At 40.3% G+C, this 22,850-nt stretch overlaps 3 protein-coding genes across 4 annotated transcripts in view; 1 reads left to right on the top strand and 2 right to left on the bottom strand.

The window, feature by feature from the left end:
- CENPL (centromere protein L) overlaps positions 1-21,659 on the bottom strand; it is a 26,836-nt gene extending 5,177 nt beyond the window's left edge. Inside the window, exons 1-3 of the mRNA XM_025404111.1 lie at positions 21,413-21,659; positions 8,557-8,731; positions 3,004-3,255 (exon numbers count right to left, since the gene is read on the bottom strand). Of these exons, the coding sequence (XP_025259896.1) occupies positions 3,004-3,255; positions 8,557-8,724 (420 nt within the window). The 5' untranslated portion in view covers positions 8,725-8,731; positions 21,413-21,659. The remainder of the gene's footprint in view (positions 1-3,003; positions 3,256-8,556; positions 8,732-21,412) is intronic.
- LOC112635960 lies at positions 20,860-22,373 on the bottom strand. The gene is made up of 2 exons (XM_025404125.1): positions 21,717-22,373; positions 20,860-21,506 (listed from the first exon to the last, which is right to left on the bottom strand). The coding sequence occupies exons 1-2, from the start codon at positions 22,105-22,107 to the stop codon at positions 21,466-21,468; spliced, it is 432 nt and encodes a 143-aa protein (XP_025259910.1). The 5' UTR covers positions 22,108-22,373; the 3' UTR covers positions 20,860-21,465.
- The window catches only part of DARS2 (aspartyl-tRNA synthetase 2, mitochondrial), a 34,523-nt gene continuing 33,689 nt past the window's right edge, over positions 22,017-22,850 (top strand). For both annotated transcript variants that reach the window (XM_025404099.1, XM_025404091.1), the window contains exon 1: positions 22,017-22,850. In XM_025404099.1, the coding sequence (XP_025259884.1) occupies positions 22,724-22,850 (127 nt within the window). In that variant the 5' untranslated portion in view covers positions 22,017-22,723.

The raw sequence follows: 22,850 nt of genomic DNA, 5'->3' as shown, positions 1-22,850 counted from the left end.
GTACTAAGTTCAACATTTCCAGTTTCTTCAGCCATTCACCTAAGACATGCATTCACATTCTCTCACTATTCTAGTCACTCTTCCCTGAAATTATTCTGCATAGGAATCATTCATAAGTGAACATAATTACTTTAAAAAGGTCTGATTCGGGGAAGGAGGGGGAAAAACATCTGACTGCAAGACTAACCACCACCTTTAACCTAGATTATACTATTAATGTAATCTCAGATTGCAGTTTTCTGGTTTTTAGTTGACAGCTTTATATAAACTAGCCCAGTATATTCATGTTTGCTTTATAGGTAAATCTCTCCCAACTTATACTGAGGCTGTAAATTTATTCCTACTAAAATTTTAATCTCTTCTGATTTGGCTCATTGGACAATCCATTCAGATAATTTAGGATCTTTTATTATATTTTTAGCTGATTGCCTAACCCCTCAAACTTTAAATTTTAAGTTACATGACAAACATGCCTTCCAGATACTCAAAGAACTCTGTTAAAGCATTAAGCAGACCAAGGTTAAGATCACAGCTTTGTATCACACCCCTTCAGAAATGATCATTTACACAGTCCTTTTAACATATTTCTCCTTCTTATTCAAGAAACTTTGAAACACTCTCAAATACCTGGAAGCTTAGATATATTAAGTTTATCACACTTTCATGACCTAAGAGTCCTGTAATCCTATCAAGAAATGAGATTTAATTTGAAAACTATTAGAACACTATACCAGGAATTCAAGAGGTCATTTCTAATCCTCACAAGGGTAGATGCTTGCCTCATAATATGCAAGTCACAAAACTTCTCTGTGCATCAGGTACTTCACTTGACAAAAACTGCTAGTTGTCTCTTGAGTATCCATTTTTCCTTCCACAATAAAATAGTCCCTTTATGGCCGGGCGAGATGGCTCATGCCTGCAATCCCAGAACTTAAGGAGGCCGAGGCGGGTGGATCACTTGAGCCCAGGAGTTTGAGACCAGCCTGGGCAACATGCTGAAACCTTGTCTCTACAAAAATATAAAATTAGCCTGGCATGGCGGCACATGCCTATAGTCCCAGCTACTTGGGGGGCTAAGGCGGGAGGACTACTTGAGCCCAGGAGGTAGAGGTTGCAGTGAGCCGAGACAGTGCCACTGCACTCAACCTGGGTGACAGAGTGAGAACCTATCTCAAAAAAAAAAAAAGCCTCTTTAGTTAAGTTGGCAGAGTACCCACTGAAAAAACATTCTTTTCTAGTCTCCCTTCCAACTAAGATGTAAACAGAAGTTGTTGGGTCTCAGCAAGATTTACTCTGCATCAGGTTCTGTTTGTCCTTCCCATCTTCTTCCTACTTCCTGCCTGGAACTTAAATATAAGGTTTAGAGCTGCTGGAGACATCTTATGTTAGACCATAAGGTAACTTTTAGGATGAAAGTCATGCACTAAGGAGAAGAAAGAGCCTAGATTATTAATTATTTCATCAAGCATCATACCAGCCTTGGACAGCTTACATCCATGCACTTAAAAAAAAAAAAAAAAAAAAGAAGACAGTATACCACTATCTTGTTTAATTCACTATTCTTTAGGCTAACCCTAATCCTAGAACATCTTGAGATCTTTGCCAATACCATGACCTATATCTGGGGTCACCAATTTTTTTCTGTAAAGGGCCAATTAGTAAGCATTTCAGACTTTGCTGGCAATATAGTCTCTGTTGCAACTTCTCAACTCTGCGGTTGCAGCACAAAAGCAGCCACAGACAACATATAAGCAAATAAAAGGGGCTATGTTCCAATAAAACCTTATTTACAAAAACAAGCAGCAGGTCAGATTTGGCCTATGATTTACTGACCTCTAATCCATACAAACAAAAAGTCAGTCCTTTTCAACTGCTTGAGAACTTAATTTCCTTATCCATTATTAAGATTAGTTAGCTCAAAAGAAACAGAAGCAGCAGGCATGAATAATAAACAAAATAAATCTGAGGCTGAGTGTGGTGGTTCATGCCTGTAATCCCAGCACTTTGGGAAGCCAAGGTGGGTGGATCACTTGAGCCCAGGAGTTCGAGACCAACCTGGGCAACATGGCAAGACCCTGTCTACAAAAAATACAAAATTTACCCGAGTGTGGTGGCATGCACCTGTAGTCCCAGCTACTTGGAAGGCTAAGGTGGAAGGATCACTTGAGCCCAGGAGGCAGAGGTTGCAGTAAGCCAAGATCGTGCCACTGCACTCCAGCCTGGGTGACAAAATGAGACCCTATCTCAAAAAAAAAAAAAAAGAAATGCAACATTTTATATTCCTTCCTGTAAGTAGTATATAAGAGCAATAGAACTATCTTGATTGATTAAGAAACCAGATTTATTTATTGTGTTTTTTGTAGAGATGGCATCTTATCATGTTGCCCAGGATGGTCTCGAACTCCTAGGCTCAGGTGATCTGCCCGTCGTAGCCTCCCAAAGTGCTGGGATTACAGGCGTGAGCCACTGCACCCGGCTTTAAAATGTTACATTTCTGAAAGTAACCTGGCATGAAGTATCACAATATTTAATGATATATATTTTTATACTAAAATTCTACTTATAGAAATTTAATCCCAGAAAAACTCACAAAAATATAGAATTCCTAATGACATGAGTAATTGTCTACAATATTAGTAAAAATATAATGTACAAGTATGGGCAATATGATCCCAATTTCAAGACTATATAGATACAGATAACCAAACATATATACCAAAATGTTAAAACTATAATTTTTAACATTTTTGAACTTTCATGTATTTCCTCAGTTTTCAAAAATAAATATGATTTTGTACACAAACTACCTACATAGGCAGGAAAAAAATTTTTTAAGTTGATTATATCTAATTATTATAGTTTAGTCAAACAAGACATAAAATACATTATAAATCACAAACTTAGAAATTTTTAAAACAGTTAAGAAAATATCACAACAATTTCCAAACAAAGAAAATGCAGATTCTTTTCCCCTAGGAAGCAAGTATTGTTTATGTACTATACCTGGACAAGAAATGCTTCTGGATCCCTTTGTGTTCCTTTCATTCCTAGGAGAGTAGAAAAAATCACTTTGATGTCGAAGTCTTCTCCCACTTCCACAGCAAGTCCTTTTTGCTTTTCAGCAACAATAAAAGCATTCAGAAGTCTAGAATATTCTTTGAGATTACTATAGGAGAATTTATATAAGGGAGTTAAACTATATAAAGTCCACTGTTTATGCAGAAGGAATGCAACCTTTTGAGGGTCAACATCTTCCTACAAAAAAAAAAAAAATCAAGACAAAAGAAGTTTAAGAATGAGGAAACATTAATAAGAATTTAATCACAGCATTTAAAACATCTAATTCAAATATATTATAGGGTACCTGATTTTTGCACTCCAACCAAATAAATCTGCAGGACTCATTTTTGCAGATCCTTGAACAGACTTTTACCTTTGCTGTAACTTCTCTTTAGAATGCTCTTCTCCCAAGTGTTCACACGGCAAGTTCCTTCACTTCATTCAGTTCTCTACCCAGATGTAATCCAAGAGGCCACTCGATCTAAAGTAGCACCTGCACGCACTCCAACTTTGTATCATCTCACCCAGATTTATTTTTCTTCACAGCACTTATTACTACTCAACATTATATTCTTGTCTGCAATTTTTTTGTGTTTTTATTATCTGTCTACTGGTGTATAAGCTTGATGACGGCAGTGATTTTGTCTATTTATTTCTCTCTAGAACAAAGCTATCTAGAACAAGTGTCCAATAAATATTTAACATAAAATTTATGTTTCACTTTTAGAAACTTCAAATTATAGATTTCAAAAATAGTAACCATTCCTAAAGTATCTAATTTGATTAACCCTAATTTAAAAAAATTGTTTGGGCCAGGCGCGGTGGCTCATGCCTGTAATCCCAGCACTTTGGGAGGCTGAGGCAGGTGGATCACAAGGTCAGGAGTTCGAGACCAGCCTAGCCAACACGGTAAAACACCGTCTCTACTAAAAATACAAAAATAAATAAGCCGGGCATGGTGGTGTGGACCTGTGATCCCAGCTACTCAGGAGGTTGAGGCAGGAGAATTCCTTGAATCTGGAGGGCAAAGGTTGCAGTGAGCTGAGATCACGCCACTGCACTCCAGCCTGGGTGGCAGAGCGAGACTCTGTCTTTAAAAAAAAAAAAAAAAATTGTTTGGCAGCAAATCTACTCTATGACACCATGCCCAATTCAACAGATTAAATAAAAAGATACTTGGGGGCTTGTCCAAAGGTAATGAGTTATCTCAGTTGATTGTACACAATCAGTTATAGATCAAACTCCTTGTTTCCAACTCCTTGTTCTACTCTTCCCCACTTCCCCCTTCTCACTACTGTGCTAGACTAGCCTGAAAAAAAAAAAAAAGATATTTGGGAATATTTTTTGCTATGGTCTATTAGAACCACAGGTACCATTAAAAACAGAAACACTTCATTTGTATTGGCCCCATGGCATTGTTCAGGGCCTTCATATATGCCGCCATATAGGCTCCTAGTTTCCTTCCAAACCGAATTTTTTTATAGAGTCCATACTTCCTGACATAGTCTCACAGCTCCAACAACCTTTTAGAACTTTCACTACAGTTGTCTACTTGACAAAAATGTTTGTTCTGACTAAAGCATTCATTGAAATGTTATAAGTTGTTTTATTATTATGACTAAAATACATAGAGATGAGGAAGCAATGAAGTGAACATTCCAATATTCAATTTATATAAAATTTATGTTTTCTGGTTAAGAATCAACACTTTCATTACCAGCAATTGAAATTTTTCTTTAAGAAAATTGTCACAAAGAAAGCCAGGCATGGTGGCTCACACCTGTAATCCCACCACTTTGGGAGGCAGAGGCAGGAGGATTGCTTGAGCCCAGGAGTTCAAGAATAGCCTGGTCAACATAGTGAGACCCTCATCTCTATTTAAAAAAAAAACAAAAACAAAAAACCTTTAAAAACTTAGCCAGGCATGGTGGCACATGCCTGTTATTCCCAGCTATACTTTGGAGGATCACTTAAGCCCAGGAGTTAGAAGCTGCTGTGAGCTATGATTGTGCCACTGCACTCAAGCCTTGGTGACAGAGTGAGGCCCTGTACTAAGCAAGACCCTGTCTCTAAGAAGAAATTTTTTAAAAAAGAAAATTGTCACAAAGAAATAAAACTTGTTTCATATCCCCGGTACTACGTATACAACCATATCTTGGGATATGAGACTACTGACCAGAGAAAAAGCTACAATGAGAGTGACTGATCAGCTAGGCCCCTAGCTAAGTGATTCAAAACCACACACCAAACTTTTATTGAATAGGATTTTATTTCCTGCTTCAGTACAATTAGAAATTATTAATGCTATATATCTTCAGGGTTGTTTGTAAATGATCAAAACAGAGCATGTTGCCACCAGACAAATCTGGGACAATTTAAATACCAAAATAATTTAGTAATAAATTAAAAATCCTTAAAAAAAGGAATTTATGAGCCCATACCAATAATAAATAGATAAATAAATGAAGAAAAAAGGAGAAGGGTTACAATAGAATATCAAAGGCTGGTTGGTAAACATGAAGGGAGTGCTGGAGTTGGAAAACCATTAAGATGGGAACAGGAAAAAATGAAAAGATGGGAACAGAAAAAAAACCATTAAGATGGGAACAGGAAAAACCATAAAGATGGGAACAGGAAAAAATTCACCAGTGTAAACCAAGTCTAAGAAGAAATTTTGACAATTAACAGAATATCTGCCTTAAAGTTGTCTTTCCACAAACTGCTTACTAGTTGCAGAGAGGGAAAAAACAGTACATAAACAAAGTAAAGAAATTGGAGAACTCCTTGACAGGATGATCAAAATTAATGTTGCCTGTGTGCCTCAAGATGTGATTCACAAGGACACAACAGCACCTATGCAATATTCTAGCCAAAAATACTAATTTCAATCTAATCATGAGAAAACGCCAGACAGATGCAAAATGAGGAATATTCTACTTTAAAGAGGAAAAGAAGGCTGTACTGTATTCTTTAAAAATGTCAATGTCATTAAAGACAAATAAATACTATGGACAAACCTGACAAAAAAAAGCAATGGGGAAAGGACTCCCTATTCAATAAATGGTACTGGGATAACTGGCTAGCCATACGCAGAAAACTGAAACTGGACCCCTTCCTTATACCATATACAAAAATTAACTCAATGTGGATTAAAGACTTAAATGTAAAACGCAAAACTATAAAAACCCTGGAAGACAACCTAGGCAATACCATTCAGGACATAGGTACAGGCAAAGATTTCATGACAATGACGCCAAAAGCAATAGCAATGAAACCAAAAATTGACAAATGGGATCTAACTAAACTAAAGGGCTTCTGCATAGCAAAAGAAACTATCAACAGAGTAAACAGAAAACCCACAGAATGGGAGAAAAATTTTGCAAACCATGCATCTGACAAAGGTCTACTATCCAGCACCAATAAGAAACTTAAACAAATTTACAAGAAAAAAATGGGCCAGGCCGGGCGTGGCGGCTCATGCCTGTAATCCCAGCACTTTGGGAGGCCGAGGCGGGCAGATCACAAGGTTAGGAGTTCAGGACCATCCTGGCCAAAATGGTGAAACCCTGTCTCTACTAACAATACAAAAAAAGTAGCTGGGTGTGGTGGCGGGCACCTGTAGTGCCAGCTACTTGGGAGGCTGAGGCAGGAGAATCGCTTGAACCCAGGAGGCGGAGGTTGCAGTGAGCCAAGATCATACCATTGCACTCCAGCCTGGCTGATAGAGCAAGACTCCCAGCACTTTGAGAGGTCGGGGAGGGTGGATCACCTGAGGTCAAGAGTTCCAGACCAGCCTGGACAACATGGTGAACCCCCCATCTCTACTAAAAATACAAAAAAATTAGCCGAGCATGGTGGTGGATGTCTGTAATCCCAGTTACTCGGGAGGCTGAGGCAGAAGAATTGCTTCAATCTAGGAGGCGGAGTCAGCCAAGATCATGCCACTGCATTCCAGCCTGGATGACAGAGCGAGACTCTCTCTCAAAAAAAAAAAAAGGAAAAAGCAACCCCATTAAAAAGTCAGCAAAGGACATAAGCAGATACTTCTCAAAAGAAGACATACATGAGGCCAACAATCATATGAAGGAAAGTTCAACATCACTGATCATTAGAGAAATGCAAATCAAAACCACAATGAGATATTTCATATCAGTCAGAATGGCTATTATTAAAAGGTCAAAAAACAACAGATGCTGGCGAGATTGTGGAGAAAAATAAAAAGTAAAAAAATAACAGATGCTGGTGAGGTTGTGGAGAAAAAGGAATGCTTATACATTGTTGGTGGGAGTGTGAATTAGTTCAACCACTGTGGAAGACTGTGTGGCAATTCCTCAAAGACCTAGAGACAGAAATATTATTTGATCCACCAATCCCCTTACTGGGGTACATACCCAAAGGAATATAAATCGGTCTACCATAAAGACACATGCATGCTATACTCACTGCAGCACTATTCACAATAGCAAAGACATGGAATCAACCTAAATGCCCATCAATGACAGACTGGATAAAGAAAATGTGGTACATATACACCATGGAACACTATGCAGCCATAAAAATGAATGAGATCATATCCTTTGCAGGGACATGGATGGAGCTGGAGGCCGTTATCCTTAGCCAACTAGCAAAAGAACAGAAAACCAAATACCACATGTTCTCACTTATAAGTGGGAGCTAAACAATGAGAACACATGGACGCATAGAGGGGAACAACACACACTGAGGCCTATCAGGGAGTGGAAGGTGGGAGGAGGGAGAGAAGCAGGAAAAATAACTAATGGGTATTAGGCTTAACACCTAGGTGATTAAATAATCTATATAACCAACCCCCATGACGCACGTTTACCTATGTAACAAACCTGCACATCCTGCACATATACCCTAAACTTAAAATAAAAGTTAAAAAAAATACTGTGGACATGATTCAGATTAAAGGAGGTTAGAATACATAAAAATTCCTGGTATATATATGGGTTGTATGTTTGAAAATTACTTTAAAAATAAACAAACAGGCGTGGTGGCTCACGCCTGTAATCCTAGTACTTTGGGAGGCCGAGGCAGGCGGATCACAAGGTCAGGAGATCGAGGCCATCCTGGCTAACATGGTGAAACCCTGTCTCTACTAAAAAATACAAAAAATTAGCCAGGCATGGTGGCGGGTGCCTATAGTCCCAGCTACTGGGGAGGCTGAGGCAGAAGAATGGCATGAACCCAGGAGGCGGAATTTGCAGTGAGCAGAGATTGCACCACTGCACTCCAGCCTGGGCGACAGAGCGAGACTCTGTCTCTAAATAAATAAATAAATACAAATATAAAAAACAAAAGACATAAAAGAGGTAGCACTGGTCATTATGAAATTGTTTATTTGTTTTTCATTTATTTTATTAGTTGACGGGTTAAGAAGATACTAAGAATACTATAGTTACAAAAATTGAAATGTTTTGTTCACAGATATTCTCGATTATTGACTAACACAAAGGGATACAAAAAGCATACCTGCAACTGTGAACACTGGGGAACTTTCCTCCGAGGTGGAGTCGGGATAAATGAAGTCTGTTTCCTGATTGATTCTAATCGTTTTTGCAGAGGAGTGGCACCTACAGAGTAATCTTCAGGTCTTGAGGATGCACTAGGAGTTGACTCTGGTACATTATAAGAATCCATGGTCTGTCTACATAAGAAGAAATAAAACCAGAATTCTAAGCACTAAAAAGTTAACTGATGCTCAGTTTCACTGATTCCTCTCCTCACTCTAAAGGAATCCTTTCTCTTTCTTTCTTTTCCCCTCCCTATTCCCAGTTTTAAACCAAGTCCTATATTCCTTATTGGCTATAGCCCACTTTTATGTATATCTTACAGACACCTCAAACACAGTGTATGTTCAAAACTAAATTCAACTTCTTTTCCTCCTTCAACAAGCTAACTGATCCATTTTCAAATTCCTGTCAATTTGCTAAGTTAACTTAAATTCATGTAGTCTCCCACCTTCATTCTTTAACATACAGTCATTAAGCACATTCTACTGAGTTTTTCTTTCAAGAATCTGTCGAATCTGGTTCCAAGATGGCTGAATAGGAACAGCTCTGGTCTGCAGCTCCCAGCGTGATCGACCCAGAAGACGGGTGATTTCTGCATTTCCAACTGAGGTACCTGATTCATCTCACTGGGACTGGTTGGACAGTGGGTACAGCCCATGGAGGGTGAGCCGAAGCAGGGCAGGGCATTGCCTCACCCAGGAAATGCAAGGGGGTCCAGGGATTTCCCTTTCCTAGCCAAGGGAAGGCGTGACAGACTGTACCTGGAAAACCAGGACACTCCCACCCAAATATTGCGCTTTTCCTACAATATTGCGCTGGTCCTGGCAACCAGCAGACTAGGAGATTCTCTCCCGTGCCTGGCTTGGCAGGTCCCACACCCACGGAGCCTTGCTCACTGCTAGCCCAGCAGTCTGAGATTGACCTGCCAGGCAGCAGCCTGGTGGCGGAGAGGTGCATACACCATTGCTGAGGCTTGAGTAGGTAAACAAAGTGGCCAGGCAATTCAAACTGGGTGGAGCCCACCACAGCTCAGCAACGCCTACTGCCTCTATAGACTCCACCTCTGTGGGCAGGGCATAGCTGAAAAAAAGGCAGCAGAAACGTCTGCAGACTTAAATGTCCCTGTCTGACAGCTCTGAAGACAGCATTCTCCCAGTATGGCATTTGAGCGCTGAGAACAGACAGACTGCCTCCTCAAGTGGGTCCCTGACCCCTGTGTACTCTAACTGGGAGACACCTCCCAGTAGGGGCCAACTGACACCTCATACAGGCAAGTGTCCCTCTGGGATGAAGCTTCCAGAGGAAGGATCAGGCAACAATATTTGCTGTTCTGCAAAATGCTGTTCTGCAGCCTCCACTGGTGATATCCAGGCAAACAGGGTCTGGAGTGGACCTCCAGCAAACTCCAACAGACTGCAGCTGAGGGACCTGACTGGTAAAAGAAAAACTAACAAAAATAAAGGAATAGCATCTACATCAACAAAAAAGACATCCACACCAAAACCCCATCTGTAGGTCACCAACATCAAACACCAAAGGTAGATAAAACCACAAAGATGGGGAGAAACCAGAGTACAAAAGCTGATAATTCTAAAAACCAGAGCACCCCTTCTCCAAAGGATCACAGCCCCTCGCCAGCAACGGAACAAAGCTGGACGGAGAATGGCTTTGACAAGTTGACAGAAGTAGGCTTCAGAAGGTTGGTAATAACAAACTTCTCTGAGCTAAAGGAGCATGTTCTAACCCATCGCAAGGAAGCTAAAAACCTTGAAAAAAGGTTAGACGAGTGGCTAACTAGAATAAACAGTGTAGAGAAGACCTTAAATGACCTAATGGAGCTGCAAACCATGGCATAAGAACTTCATGATGCATGCACAAGCTTCAATAGCCAATTCAATCAAGTGGAAGAAAGGATATCAGTGACTGAAGATCAAATTAATGAAATAAAGCGAGAAGACAAAATTAGAGAAAAAAGAGTAAAAAGAGACAAACAAAGCCTCCAAGAAATAACGGACTATGTGAAAAGACTAAATCTACGTTTGATTGGTGTACCTGAAGGTGACGGTGAGAATGGAACCAAACTGGAAAACACTCTCTACGATATTATCCAGGAGAACTTCCCCAACCTAGCAAGGCAGGCCAACATTCAAATTCAGGAAATACACAGCAGAACACCACAAAGATACTCCTCGAGAAGAGCAACCCCAAGACACGTAATTGTCAGATTCACCAAGGTTGAAATGAAGGAAAAAACGTTAAACACAGCCAGAGAGAAGGGTTGGGTTACCCACAAAGGGAAGCCCATCAGGTTAACAGCAGATCTCCTGGCAGAAACTCTACAAGCCAGAAGACAGTGGGGGCCAATATTCAACATTCTTAAAGAAAGGAATTTCAACCCAGAATTTCATATCCAGCCAAACTAAGCTTCATAAGTGAAGCAGAAATAAAATCCTTTACAGACAAGCAAATGCTGAGAGATTTTGTCACCACGAGGCCTGCCTTACAAGAGCTCCTGAAGGAAGCGCCAAACATGGAACGATCAGTACCAGGCACTGCAAAAACATGCCAAATTGTAAAGACCATCAATGCTAACAAGAAACTGCATCAACTAACGGGCAAAATAACCAGCTAACATCATAATGTCAGGATCAAATTCACACATAACAATATTAACTTGAAATGTAACTGGGCTAAATGCCCCAATTAAAAGACACAGCCTGGCAAACTGGATAAAGAGATAAGACCCATCAGTGTGCTGTATTCAGGAGACCCATCTCAAATGCAAAGACATACATAGGCTCAAACTAAAGAGATAGAGGAAGATCTACAAAGCAAATGGAAAGCAAAAAAAAGGGAGGGGTTGCAATCCTAGTCTCTGATAAAACAGACTTTAAACCAAGAAAGATCAAAAGAGACAAGGAAGGTCATTACATAATGGTAAAGGGATCAATTTAACAAGAAGAGCTAACTAACTTTAAATATATATGCACCCAATACAGAAGTACCCAGATTCATAAAGCAAGTCCTTAGAGACCTACAAAGACACTTAGAATCCCACACAATAATACTGGAAGACTTTAATACCCCAACATCAATATTAGACAGATCAATGAGACAGAAGGTTAACAAAGATATCCAGGACTTGAACTCAGTTCTGCACCAAGCGGACCTAACAGACATCTACAGAACTCTCCACCCCAAATCAACAGAATATACATTCTTCTCAGCACCACGTCACACTTATTCTAAAATTGACCACCTAATTGGAAGTAAAGCACTCCTCAGCAAATGTAAAAGAACAGAAATCACAACAAACTGTCTCTCAGACCACAGTGCAATCAAAATTAGAACTCAGGATTAAAAAACTCATTCAAAACCGCACAACTACATGGAAACTGAACAACCTGCTCCTGAATGACTACTGGTTAAATAACAAAATGAAGGCAAAAATAAAGATGTTCTTTGAAACCAATGAGAACAAAGATGCAATGTACCAGCATCTCTGGGACACATTTAAAGCAGGATGTAGAGGGAAATTTATAGCACTAAATGCCCACAAGAGAAAGCAGGAAAGATCTAAAATCAACACCCTAACATCACAATTAAAAGAACTAGAGAAGCAAGAGCAAACACATTCAAAAGCTAGCAGAAGGCAAGAAATAACTAAGAACAGAGCAGAACCGAAGGAGACAGACACACAAAAACACCGTTCAAAAAAATCAGTGAATCCAGGAGTTGGTTTTTTAAAAAGATCAACAAAATTGATAGACTGCTAGCAAGACTAAAAAAGAAGAAAAGAGAGAAGACTCAAAAAGATGCAATAAAAAATGAGAAAGGGGATATCACCACCAATCCCACAGAAATACAAACTACCATCAGAGAATACTATAAATACTTCTACGTAAATAAACTAGAAAATCTAGAAGAAATGGATAAATTCCCGGACACATACACCCTCCCAAGACTAAACCAGGGAGAAGTCAAAACTCTGAATAGACCAATAACAGGCTCTGAAATAGAGGCAATAATTAATAGCCTACCAACCAAAAAAGTCTAGGACCAAATGGATTCACAGCCAAATTCTACCAGATGTATAAAGGGGAGCTGGTACCATTCCTTCTGAAACTATTCCAATCAACAGAAAAAGAGGGAATCCTCCCTAACTCATTTTATGACACCAGCATCATCCTGATAGCAAAACCTGGCACAGGCACAACAAAAAAAAGAGAATTTTAGACCAATATCCCTGAGGAACATCAATGTGAAAATCCTCAATAAAATCCTGGCAAACTGAATCCAGCAGCACATCAAAAAGCTTATCCACCACGATCAAGTCAGCTTCATCCCTGGGATGCAAGCCTGGTTCAACATATGCAAATCAATAAATGTAATTCATCACATAAACAGAAACAACAAAAACCACATGATTATCTCAATAGATGCAAAAAAGGCATTTGACAAAATTCAACAGCCCTTCATGCTAAAAACTCTCAATAAACTAGATATTGATGGAACATATGTTAAAATAATAACAGCTATTTATGACAAACCCACAGCCAATATCATATAGAATGGGCAAAAACTGGAAGCGTTCCCTTTGAAAACCGGCACAAGACAAGGATGCCCTCTCTCACCACTCCTATTCAACATAGTGTTGGAAGTTCTGGCCACGGCAATCAGGCAAGAGAGAGAAATAAAGGGTATTCAATTAGGAACAGAAGAAGTCAAATGACATGATTGTATATTTAGAAAATCCCATCATCTCAGCCCAAAATCTCCTTGAGCTGATAAGCAACTTCAGCAAAGTCTCAGGATACAAAATCAATGTGCAAAAATCACAAGCATTCTTATACACCAATAACAGAGAAACAGAGCAAAATCATGAGTGAACTCCCATTCACAATTGTTACGAAGAGAATAAAATACTGAGGAATCCAACTTACAAGGGATGTGAAGGACCTCTTCAAGGAGAACTACAAACCACTGCTCAACAAAACAAAAGAGGACACAAACAAATGGAAGAACATTCCATGCTCATGGACAGGAAGAATCAATATTGTGAAATGGCCATACTGCCCAAGGTAATTTATAGATTCAATGCCATCCCCATCAAGTTACCAATGACTTTCTTCACAGAATTGGAAAAAACTTTATAGTTCACATGGAAAAAAAGAGCCCACAATGCCAAGATAATCCTAAGCAAAAAGAACAAAGCTGGAGGCATCATGCCACCTCACTTCAAACTATACTACAAGGCCACAGTAACCAAAACAGCATAGTACTGGTACCAAAACAGATATATAGACCAAGGGAAAAGAACAGAGGCCTCAGAAATAACACCACACATCTACAACCATCTATATATCTGTTTTGGTACCAGTACCATGCTGTTTTGACAGTCTTTGACAAAACTGACAAAAACAAGAAATGGGAAAAAGATTCCCTGTTTAATAAATGGTGCTGGGAAAACTGGCTAGCTATATGTAGAAAGCTGAAACTGGATCCCTTCCTTATATCTTACACAAAAATTAATTCAAGATGGATTAAAGATGTAATTGTTAGACCTAAAACCATAAAAACCCTAGAAGAAAACCGAGACAATACCAATCAGGACATAGGCATGGGCAAGGACTTCATGACTAAAACACCAAAAGCAATGGCAAAAAAAGCCAAAATAGACAAATGGGATCTAATTAAACTAAAGACCAGGCTGGGCGCAGTGGCTCATGCCTGTAATCCCAGCATTCTGGGAGGCCAAGGCAGGCGGATCACAAGGTCAGGAGCTCAAGACCAACCTTGCCAATATGGTGAAACCCCGTTTCTACTAAAAATACAAAAATTAGCCAGGCATGGTGACGTGTGCCTGTAATCCCAGCCACTTGGGAGGCTGAGGCAAGAGAATCGCTGAACCCAGGGAGGTGGAGGTTGCAGGGAGCCGAAATTGTGCCACTGCACTCCAGCCTGGGTGACAGAGCAAGACTCCGTTTTGAAAAAAAAAAACAAAAAAAAAACTAAAGAGCTTCTGCACGGCAAAAGAAACTACCATCAGAGTGAACAGGCAACCTACAGAATGGGAGAAAATTTTTGCAATCTACTCATCTGACAAAGGGCTAATATCCAGAATCTGCAAAGAACTTAAACAAATTTACAAGAAAAAAACAAACAACCCCATCAAAAAGTGGGCAAAGGATATGAACAGACACTTCTCAAAAGAAGACATTTATGAAGCCAAAAGACACATGAAAAAATGCTCATCATCACTGGCCATCAGAGAAATGCAAATCAAAACCACAATGAGATACCATCTTATCCCAGTTAGAATGGCGATCATTAAAACAACAGGAAACAACAGATGCTGGAGAGGATGTGGAGAAATAGGAATGCTTTTACACTGTTGGTGGGAGTGTAAATTAGTTCAACTTTTGTGGAAAACAGTGTGGTGATTCCTCAAGGATCTAGAACTAGAAATACCATTTGACCCAGCAATCCCGTTACTTGGTATATACCCAAAGGATTATAAATCATGTTATTATAAAGACACATGCACACGTATGTTTATTGCGGCACTATTCACAATAGCAAAGACTTGGAACCAACCCAAATGTCCATCAATAATAGACTGGATTAAGAAAATGTGGCATATATACACCATGGAAAGCTATGCAGCCATAAAAAAGGGTGAGTTCATGTCCTTTGCAGGGACATGGATGAAGCTGGAAACCACCATTCTCAGCATAACTATCACAAGGACAGACAACCAAACACTGCATGTTCTCACTCACAGGTGGGAACTGATCAATGAAAACACTTGGACACAGGGTGGGGAACATCACACACCAGGGCCTGTCAGGGGGTCGGGGGCTGGGGGAGGGATAGCATTAGGAGATATATCTGATGTAAATGACAAGTTGATGGCTGCAGCAAACCAACATGGCACATGTATACCTATGTAACAAACCTGCACATTGTGCACATGTACCCTAGAACTTAAAGTATAACAAAAAAATAAATTTTTAAAAAATGTTAAAAAAAAAAAAAGAATCTGTCATCCCTTCACAAAGCTAATTCCTTAGCCACAACTAAGAGTTCTCCGTATCTAAGAGTAATCCATTCTTCCAGAAATAGACTTGATTTTTATCTGTGCAACAACCTTTACAGTAACAAGACAAATCCTAAACTCTTCTGCTGGGTTTAAGGTCTTTCTGATTCAGCTTCTCCTTATCTTCCTAATTCTCCTCTCCAACCTGGGACATAAACATATTCTTATCTTCATGTGGTTGCTTCTCAACTATATTCCCTACCTTAAGCATCCTTTTCCCATCTCACCTCCTTTAAGACCATGCTGGAAATTTGATCCCCTTTCAAAATAGGATGTTTTTAACCTTTCGGTCCTGAAATACCTATGACATAGACTTTTATCTGTTATCTGTTATCAGTGGCTCATTCCTGGAAGCAGAGTATGCATGTGTGTGTATGCTATATGAGCTCTCATCTCTAAGTCTGAAAAAATCCCTCAAGAATGTTCTACAACATCCTTGGAGATATATCAGCACACACAACTTTCCTCAATCACCCAGTCTGTACCACTCATTTTAGCCCCTGTTCATATACTTCCTTATACCATTTTTTAGTGTGTATTTCTTGTATCCCCAGTAATACTAAGCTACTGTCACTGAAACCATGCTTTATATTTCCCAATGTATGTATAATTACCCAAATACAATGCTGAGTGTCCTTTAATTGTTAAACAAGTATTGGTTCAATTAAATGGAAGTATTTCATAGAACTTTCAAATTAGGGCCAGGCATGGTAGCTCATGACTGTAATCCCAACATTTTGAGAGGCTGAAGCAGGTGGATCACTTGAGCCCAGATGTCCGAGACAAGCCTGGGCAACACTGTGAGACTCTATCTCTACAAAAAATAAAAAATAACTAGCCAGGTGTGGTGGTGCAGGCCTGTGGTCCCAGCTAATCAGGAGGCTGAAGTAGGACTGCATGAGCCCAGGAGGTCAAGGCTACAGTGAGATGTGATCATGCCACTGAATTCCAGCCTGGGTGACAGAGCAAGACCCTCTCAAGAAAAAAAAAGACACACAAAATTAAAATACAATTTTCATTAAAAGGAATTATCATTTCAAAGTTATGATTAGTCTCGGCCGGGCGTAGTGGCTCACGTCTGTAATTCCAGCACTTTGGGAGGCCAAGGAAAAGTGGATCACCTGTGGTCAGAAGTTTGAGACCAGCCTGGCCAACATGGTGAAACCCTGTCTCTACTAAAAATACAAAAATTAGCTGGGTATGGTGGCACACACCTGTAGTCCCAGCTACTCAGGAGGCTGAGACAGGAGAATCTCTTGAACTTGGGAGGTGGAGGCTTCATTGAGCCGAGATCACGCCACTGTACTCCAGCCTAGGTGAGACAGAGCAAGACTCCATCTCAGCAACAACAACAACAACAAAGTTATGATTAGTCTCAACGACTACACAATTACCCCTTTGAAAAGTTTTTTATGAATAAAAAGTTATATTACTATATTTACTCATTTTATTTTATTTTTTGAGATGGAGTCTAACTGTTTTCTGGGCTGGAGTGCACCTGCACGATCCCGGCTCACTGCAACCTCTGCCTCCCAAGCTCCAGCAATACTCTTGCTTCAGCCTCCCAAGCAGCTGAGATTACAGGCGCCCACCACCACGCCTCACTTTTTTTTTTTTTTTTTTTTTTGTATTTTTAGTAGAGACAGGGTTTCACCACGTTGGCCAGGCTGGTCTTGAACTCCTGACCTCAGGTGATCCACCAGCCTCCCAAAGTGTTGGGATGACAGGCGTTAGCCACCGCACTCGGTCCATATTTAAATAGTATTATATTTAAAATAGTACAGGTTGAGCATCCCTTATCCGAAATGCTTAGGACCAAAAGTGTTTTTGGATTTCAGATTTTGTCAAATTTGGGAATATTTGTATCACACTGGTCAAGCATCCTTAATCCAAAAATCTGAAATCCAAAATGCTCCAGTGAACATTTCCTTCCAACATCACGTCAGTACTCAAAAAGATTCACATTATGGGACATTTCAGACTTCAGATTTTCTAATTAGGGATGCTCAACCTGTATCTTCAATTTCAATATGTTAGACTAGGATACCATTTATATCTTGCACAAAACTCCATAAATTAAACATGTAGTCCTAGCATGGATAACATAGCAAGACCCCATCTCTCAAAAAAAAAAAAAGAAAAAAATTAGCCTAGCATGGTGGTAGTCCTAGCCACTTGAGAGGCTGAGGCAGGAGGACTGCTTGAGTCCAGGAGTTTAAGGCTGTAATGAGCAATGATCGCACCACTGCACTTTAGCCTGGGCAACAGAGTGAGATCCTCTCTAATTAATAAATAAATACATAAACTAAATATGTAGCATTATTTGTCCTTAAAGCTCAAATAATGTCCAGAGCAAGTTCATATACCACACAATTTATTTATTTATTTTTACAAATGTTCATATTAGCTTTATTCATAATAGCCAAAAATTGAAAATGACTCAGTGGGTGAATGATTAAATAAACTGTGGTACATCTACACCATGTAATAGTACTCTGCAATGAAAAGAAACAAATTATTGATACATGCAACAACTTGGATGTTAAAGCCAATCCAAAAAGGTCACATATAAAATTTCATACATTTAACATTTTTTAAATGACAAATTAAAGGAATGAAGAACAGATGAATGGCTGACAGAGATTAGGGAAAGGGAAGAGGGTGGGAGGGACATAAATGTGACTATAAAAAGGCAACACAAGAATTCCTTGTGGTGATGGAACTGTATCTTCACTGTGGTGAATACAGGACTCTACATTAGACACCACACAATTTAAATAGCAGCTACTCTAAAGCATCCTAGCTTTACATGCACATTGAATTACCTATTTCAAAGGGAATTTTAATCAGTACTACTTACACAGAATGTTTCCTTCAAATTTGTTACTTGGTGCAATAATTGCTAACACTTATTGAGCATTCATCACGTTTCAGGTACTCTTCTAAGCCCTTTATATTTTCTCATTTAATCTTCAAACAACCCCATGAAGTAGATCATGCTCCCAGCTGACAAACAGGAAATCAGACAACTTAAGTAACTTACCAAAGTCAGCCAGTTAGAGTGGAAGAGTTAGGATTTGAATCCAGACAGTCTAACTCTGCAATGAGTGCACTTAGCTACTTCTTTCACGTTGCCTTTTAAACAGGGATCAATTATGAGGCAATATAAGCCCTGCTGAATTTGACTCCTTAAAAGAGAAATGCTATGAATTCCAAAAAGATTTTAAAGTCTAGGTGACTTTAAAAAGTCTAGCAATAAATGAGATGAGAAAAACACTATCAGCACTAAGAGGGATGGTTTTGAAAAAATATGTCCGTTGAGTATTTAATGTTAAAGTAAAATAAAATAGCCCAATCCATGAATTAAAGATTAGCAAATGAGTTATATTTACTTTACCTTCTCATCTCACACTCAAGAATGTGTAATTTTGCCCAGCACAACAATCAAGATGTTATAAATATACCTTGAATCAATATATTACTGTCCCAATACTCTTCCTTCCAATCAGAAGCAAAAAGGTCCTCTTACTTGTATCTCCCCTGGACACCATCTCCTTTGTGTACTTCAATTTTTTTTTTTTTTTTTTTTTGAGACAGGGTCTCACTCTGTTGTCCAGGCTGGAGTGCAGTGGCCCGATACCACTGCAGCCTCAACCTCCTGGGCTCAAGCGATCCTCCCACCTCAGCCTCTTGAGTAGCTGGGACTACAGGCATGCACTGCCACACCAGGCTGTACTTCACTTCTCTATTATCTTTAATCACTCCTATACAGGATCCTTTTCTTTCATTGCCAAGTATATTCTAGTATTTCTAACATTAAAAATTTGTGTTTAAATCCAATTCCTCTCATTCCTTCTGAGACCAATCTCCTGGAAATGTGGTCTACACCTATTGCCTCCAGTTACTAATAAATACTTTACTAGAAATCTTCAGCAATCTCTTTTTTCCATCTATCACTATAAAGAAACTGCACTTTTGAAGATCATTATTTTTGCCAAAACCATGGCCAAATACTTTGTTCATTAAGTTTGTTCATCCTTCCTCCTCTAAACTTTCTGGGACCTTGTTTCCTGACACTCCATTTTTTAGGGGCTTTTCTCCTCCTTACTTTTTATAGTTCCAATTTCTTTACTGATTCTTTTTTCCCCTCATGTTCCAATAATAGGTGGTCCCAGACTCTGAAAATCATTCATTCTACATAGGAAAATAATCATTCTCTATGACTCCTAAATCTCTACCTTCAGACCATTACAGCTGCAACCCAGTCCTGCATTTCCAACTTCCTATAAGATGTTAAACTTTCATGTTGTCAGACTCATTAAGTTCAAAACTAATCATCACTTCACATCTCATTCAATCTTTCTTTGCCAACTACTGTACTCTGTTTTGCTCAGTAATAATTCCATTCTTCTGTTTTCTTTCCCCACTAAAAAAATACTTTCATCATCTTTTACTCTTCCTTCAACATCACCTTTACATCTAAAAAGTTAACTTTGTTACTTTGTTAACTTTATCATCAAATTCTGACATATTTCTTTTTTTTTTTTTTTTTTTTAAGACAGAGTCTCACTCTGTCTCCCAGGCTGCAGTGCAGTGGTGCGATCTTGGCTCACTGCAACCTCCAACTCCCAGGTTCAAGTGATTCTCCTGCCTCAGACTCCAAGTAGCTGGGACTACAGGCGTGCACCACCATGCCTGGCTAATTTTTGTATTTTTTGGTAGAGATGGGGTTTCACCATGTTAGCCAGGCTGGTCTTGAACTCCTGACCTCAGATGATCTGCCTGCCTTGGCCTCCCAAAGCGCTGGGATTACAGGCACAAGCCACCACACCTGGCCTCTGACATATTTCTTAAAAAGATATACACTTGTCCTCTTAGATGTGGGCTTCACTCTCATTCTCAGTGATAGCTACTTATCTTGTTCCCAATCTTAGCCCCTTTCCCTAATCCATCATGTCTTTCATTGTCACCACTTTTATCATTACCTTGCTTGAGATCCCATAACAGTTCCCATACAGCTATATGAAGTCGAATCAGAATTCCTGTCTGGTTTTCAAGGCACTACTGTATTTGATCTTATTATCTGATCCTATCCAGGTTCGTTTTCTACTACTTCAGTTCTTACCCGAAGTAGCCTTTCCAAAATCCAACATTCTGCATACACTTCCTCTAAGGTTTTGTATACAACATTGGGGGATGAGGGGAGGTGGGAGTGAAGAAAGTTCCAGTAGACAATTCTTTAAAAGGTTAAATCACAGCCGTATAGCCACACATGCACCCCCTAGTCTAGACAGATGATCTCTCTACTATTCTCCCTGCCTTTTTATTCACCTTATCGACAATTAAAAATACTTCTTTACTCCCGTTTGTCTGAGCAAATCTTATCCATTTTCCATGTGCCATCTCCTCAGAAGTTTTCCACAGCTTGGCAGAGCTAGTTCTCTTGACAATTCCACTTGCAGTTGTAGTTCACAGCACACAAGTAAAGCTTTGTTGTTTCTCTTGTGGTTAGTCCGTGAAGGGGGTCTGACTTGATCACTTTTCTACATTGCCACCAATACCTAAATCCAACCGCCCTAACGCCAATACTTAGTCGGGTATTATGCACGTAGTGCTTAAACACACCTCAACACACAAGTATTGTGAAGATAATGACCACACAGCAGGGCAAATACAAAGTTAAAGCAGGTCCGGAACCAATACAAAGCATTTTTACCAATAAAATGCCGTGATGACGCTGTCACCCATTCCGGATTCATCAATCATTCTTCAAAAGTCCGGCTCCAAAACTATGTCGAGACTGAAATCCCCTGAAGAAAAAAAGAAAGAAAGAAAGAAAAAAACCCCGCCAAAATGACAGCTAAGAGAGAGGCCAGACTAACCCCTGGCCCTCCCAAATTCCCTCTCGCTCCACCACAAGTGGGTTCACAAGAGACACAAACGCACCCAGGAAGACCTCCACTCCCTCAGACGCGGGGCGGGCCCTGCGACTTCACTCTGGGAGGGACATTTCCGCTCACCCAGCTCTGCGACCCTCGCTCCTGCCGAGTCAGCTTCTGCTGGCGAAGGGGGAAGGGCAAAAGGACAGTGCGTCCCAACCCGTCCCTCTTCAGCTGAGCCTGCCAGAGACCAGCCCAGCTCTGAAATCACGCCGCTGTGAAAAGGCAATTCGGTCCTCCGCCGCCTCTTCAGTTTAAAATCGTTTCCCGACTCGCTCTGCGGCTCCACGCAGGAAGCCTCCTTAGCGCCTCGCCGATTCCGTATCAGTGAAGCAACTAAAATTGCCATTTTAACTGAGGGCAAGGCCGAGCCACTAACCGCTATCGTCAACCTTTCCAACCGTGCTCGGTTGCTCGTCCGTTTCCCTACTGGTGGGAAGCTTTCTCTCAAATTTCCGCCCGTCGTAAGCATGGCGGCGGCACCTCACCACTGATTCGTTGAATTCCTTCCCCGTAATCTTGGGCACTAGAGGGCGGAGTTGAAGGGCGCTTGGACCCCCACGGCGATCTGTGTTTGGGTTCGGACTCTGGGAGGATTTTGGCTTTGCTCGCCTTCCTCTTTCAGAAGACTCGAGATCGGCCAGCAGGTCTGCGAGATTTGAAACGCGACTGTTACTCCTTGTTTTCCGGTTCTGGCCGCAGGAGCCTCTCGGGAAGCGTGGAAAGAAGGGTAGGGCGTATACCTAGTGACCGCCTCTGGTTGTCGGGCTCGCGGCTGGCGCCGCTACGTGGAGTCGCTCTCTCTTCGTCACTTTTGGTTGCAGACTTGTTGAGTAGAAGTGCAGACTGATGCTTTAAGACTCGGGGAAAGGTCTTTCCCTTATCTCCACCCCATCAAGCACCCCAGAGACCTTGGAGATTTGTCTTGTTTCTAGACACGTGTACTCGAATGTTGTGCGGAGGACTTAAATATTCGAGAAGAGAGTGGGAACTCCTGGAATTTTAAGAGATTTCTGTGTATTTCCAAAGCTTTTAACTACCGGCAGCGTGGGATTCGTGATTGTTTTTCGCCATCGTGTGGCTCCAACATGTCCTTCCCTTCTTGGTTAAGTCAGCTGTACAGGGGTTTATCCAGACCCATCCGAAGGACCACCCAACCGATCTGGGGTTCTCTCTACAGAAGTCTGGTGCAGAGTTCACAGAGGAGAAATCCAG

This window comes from Theropithecus gelada, chromosome 1 (assembly GCF_003255815.1).
Source record: "Theropithecus gelada isolate Dixy chromosome 1, Tgel_1.0, whole genome shotgun sequence".
In the NCBI taxonomy this organism is placed as follows: domain Eukaryota; kingdom Metazoa; phylum Chordata; class Mammalia; order Primates; family Cercopithecidae; genus Theropithecus; species Theropithecus gelada.
The sequence above is the reverse complement of the archived record's forward strand: the minus strand, read 5'-3'. Positions and strand labels throughout refer to the sequence as shown.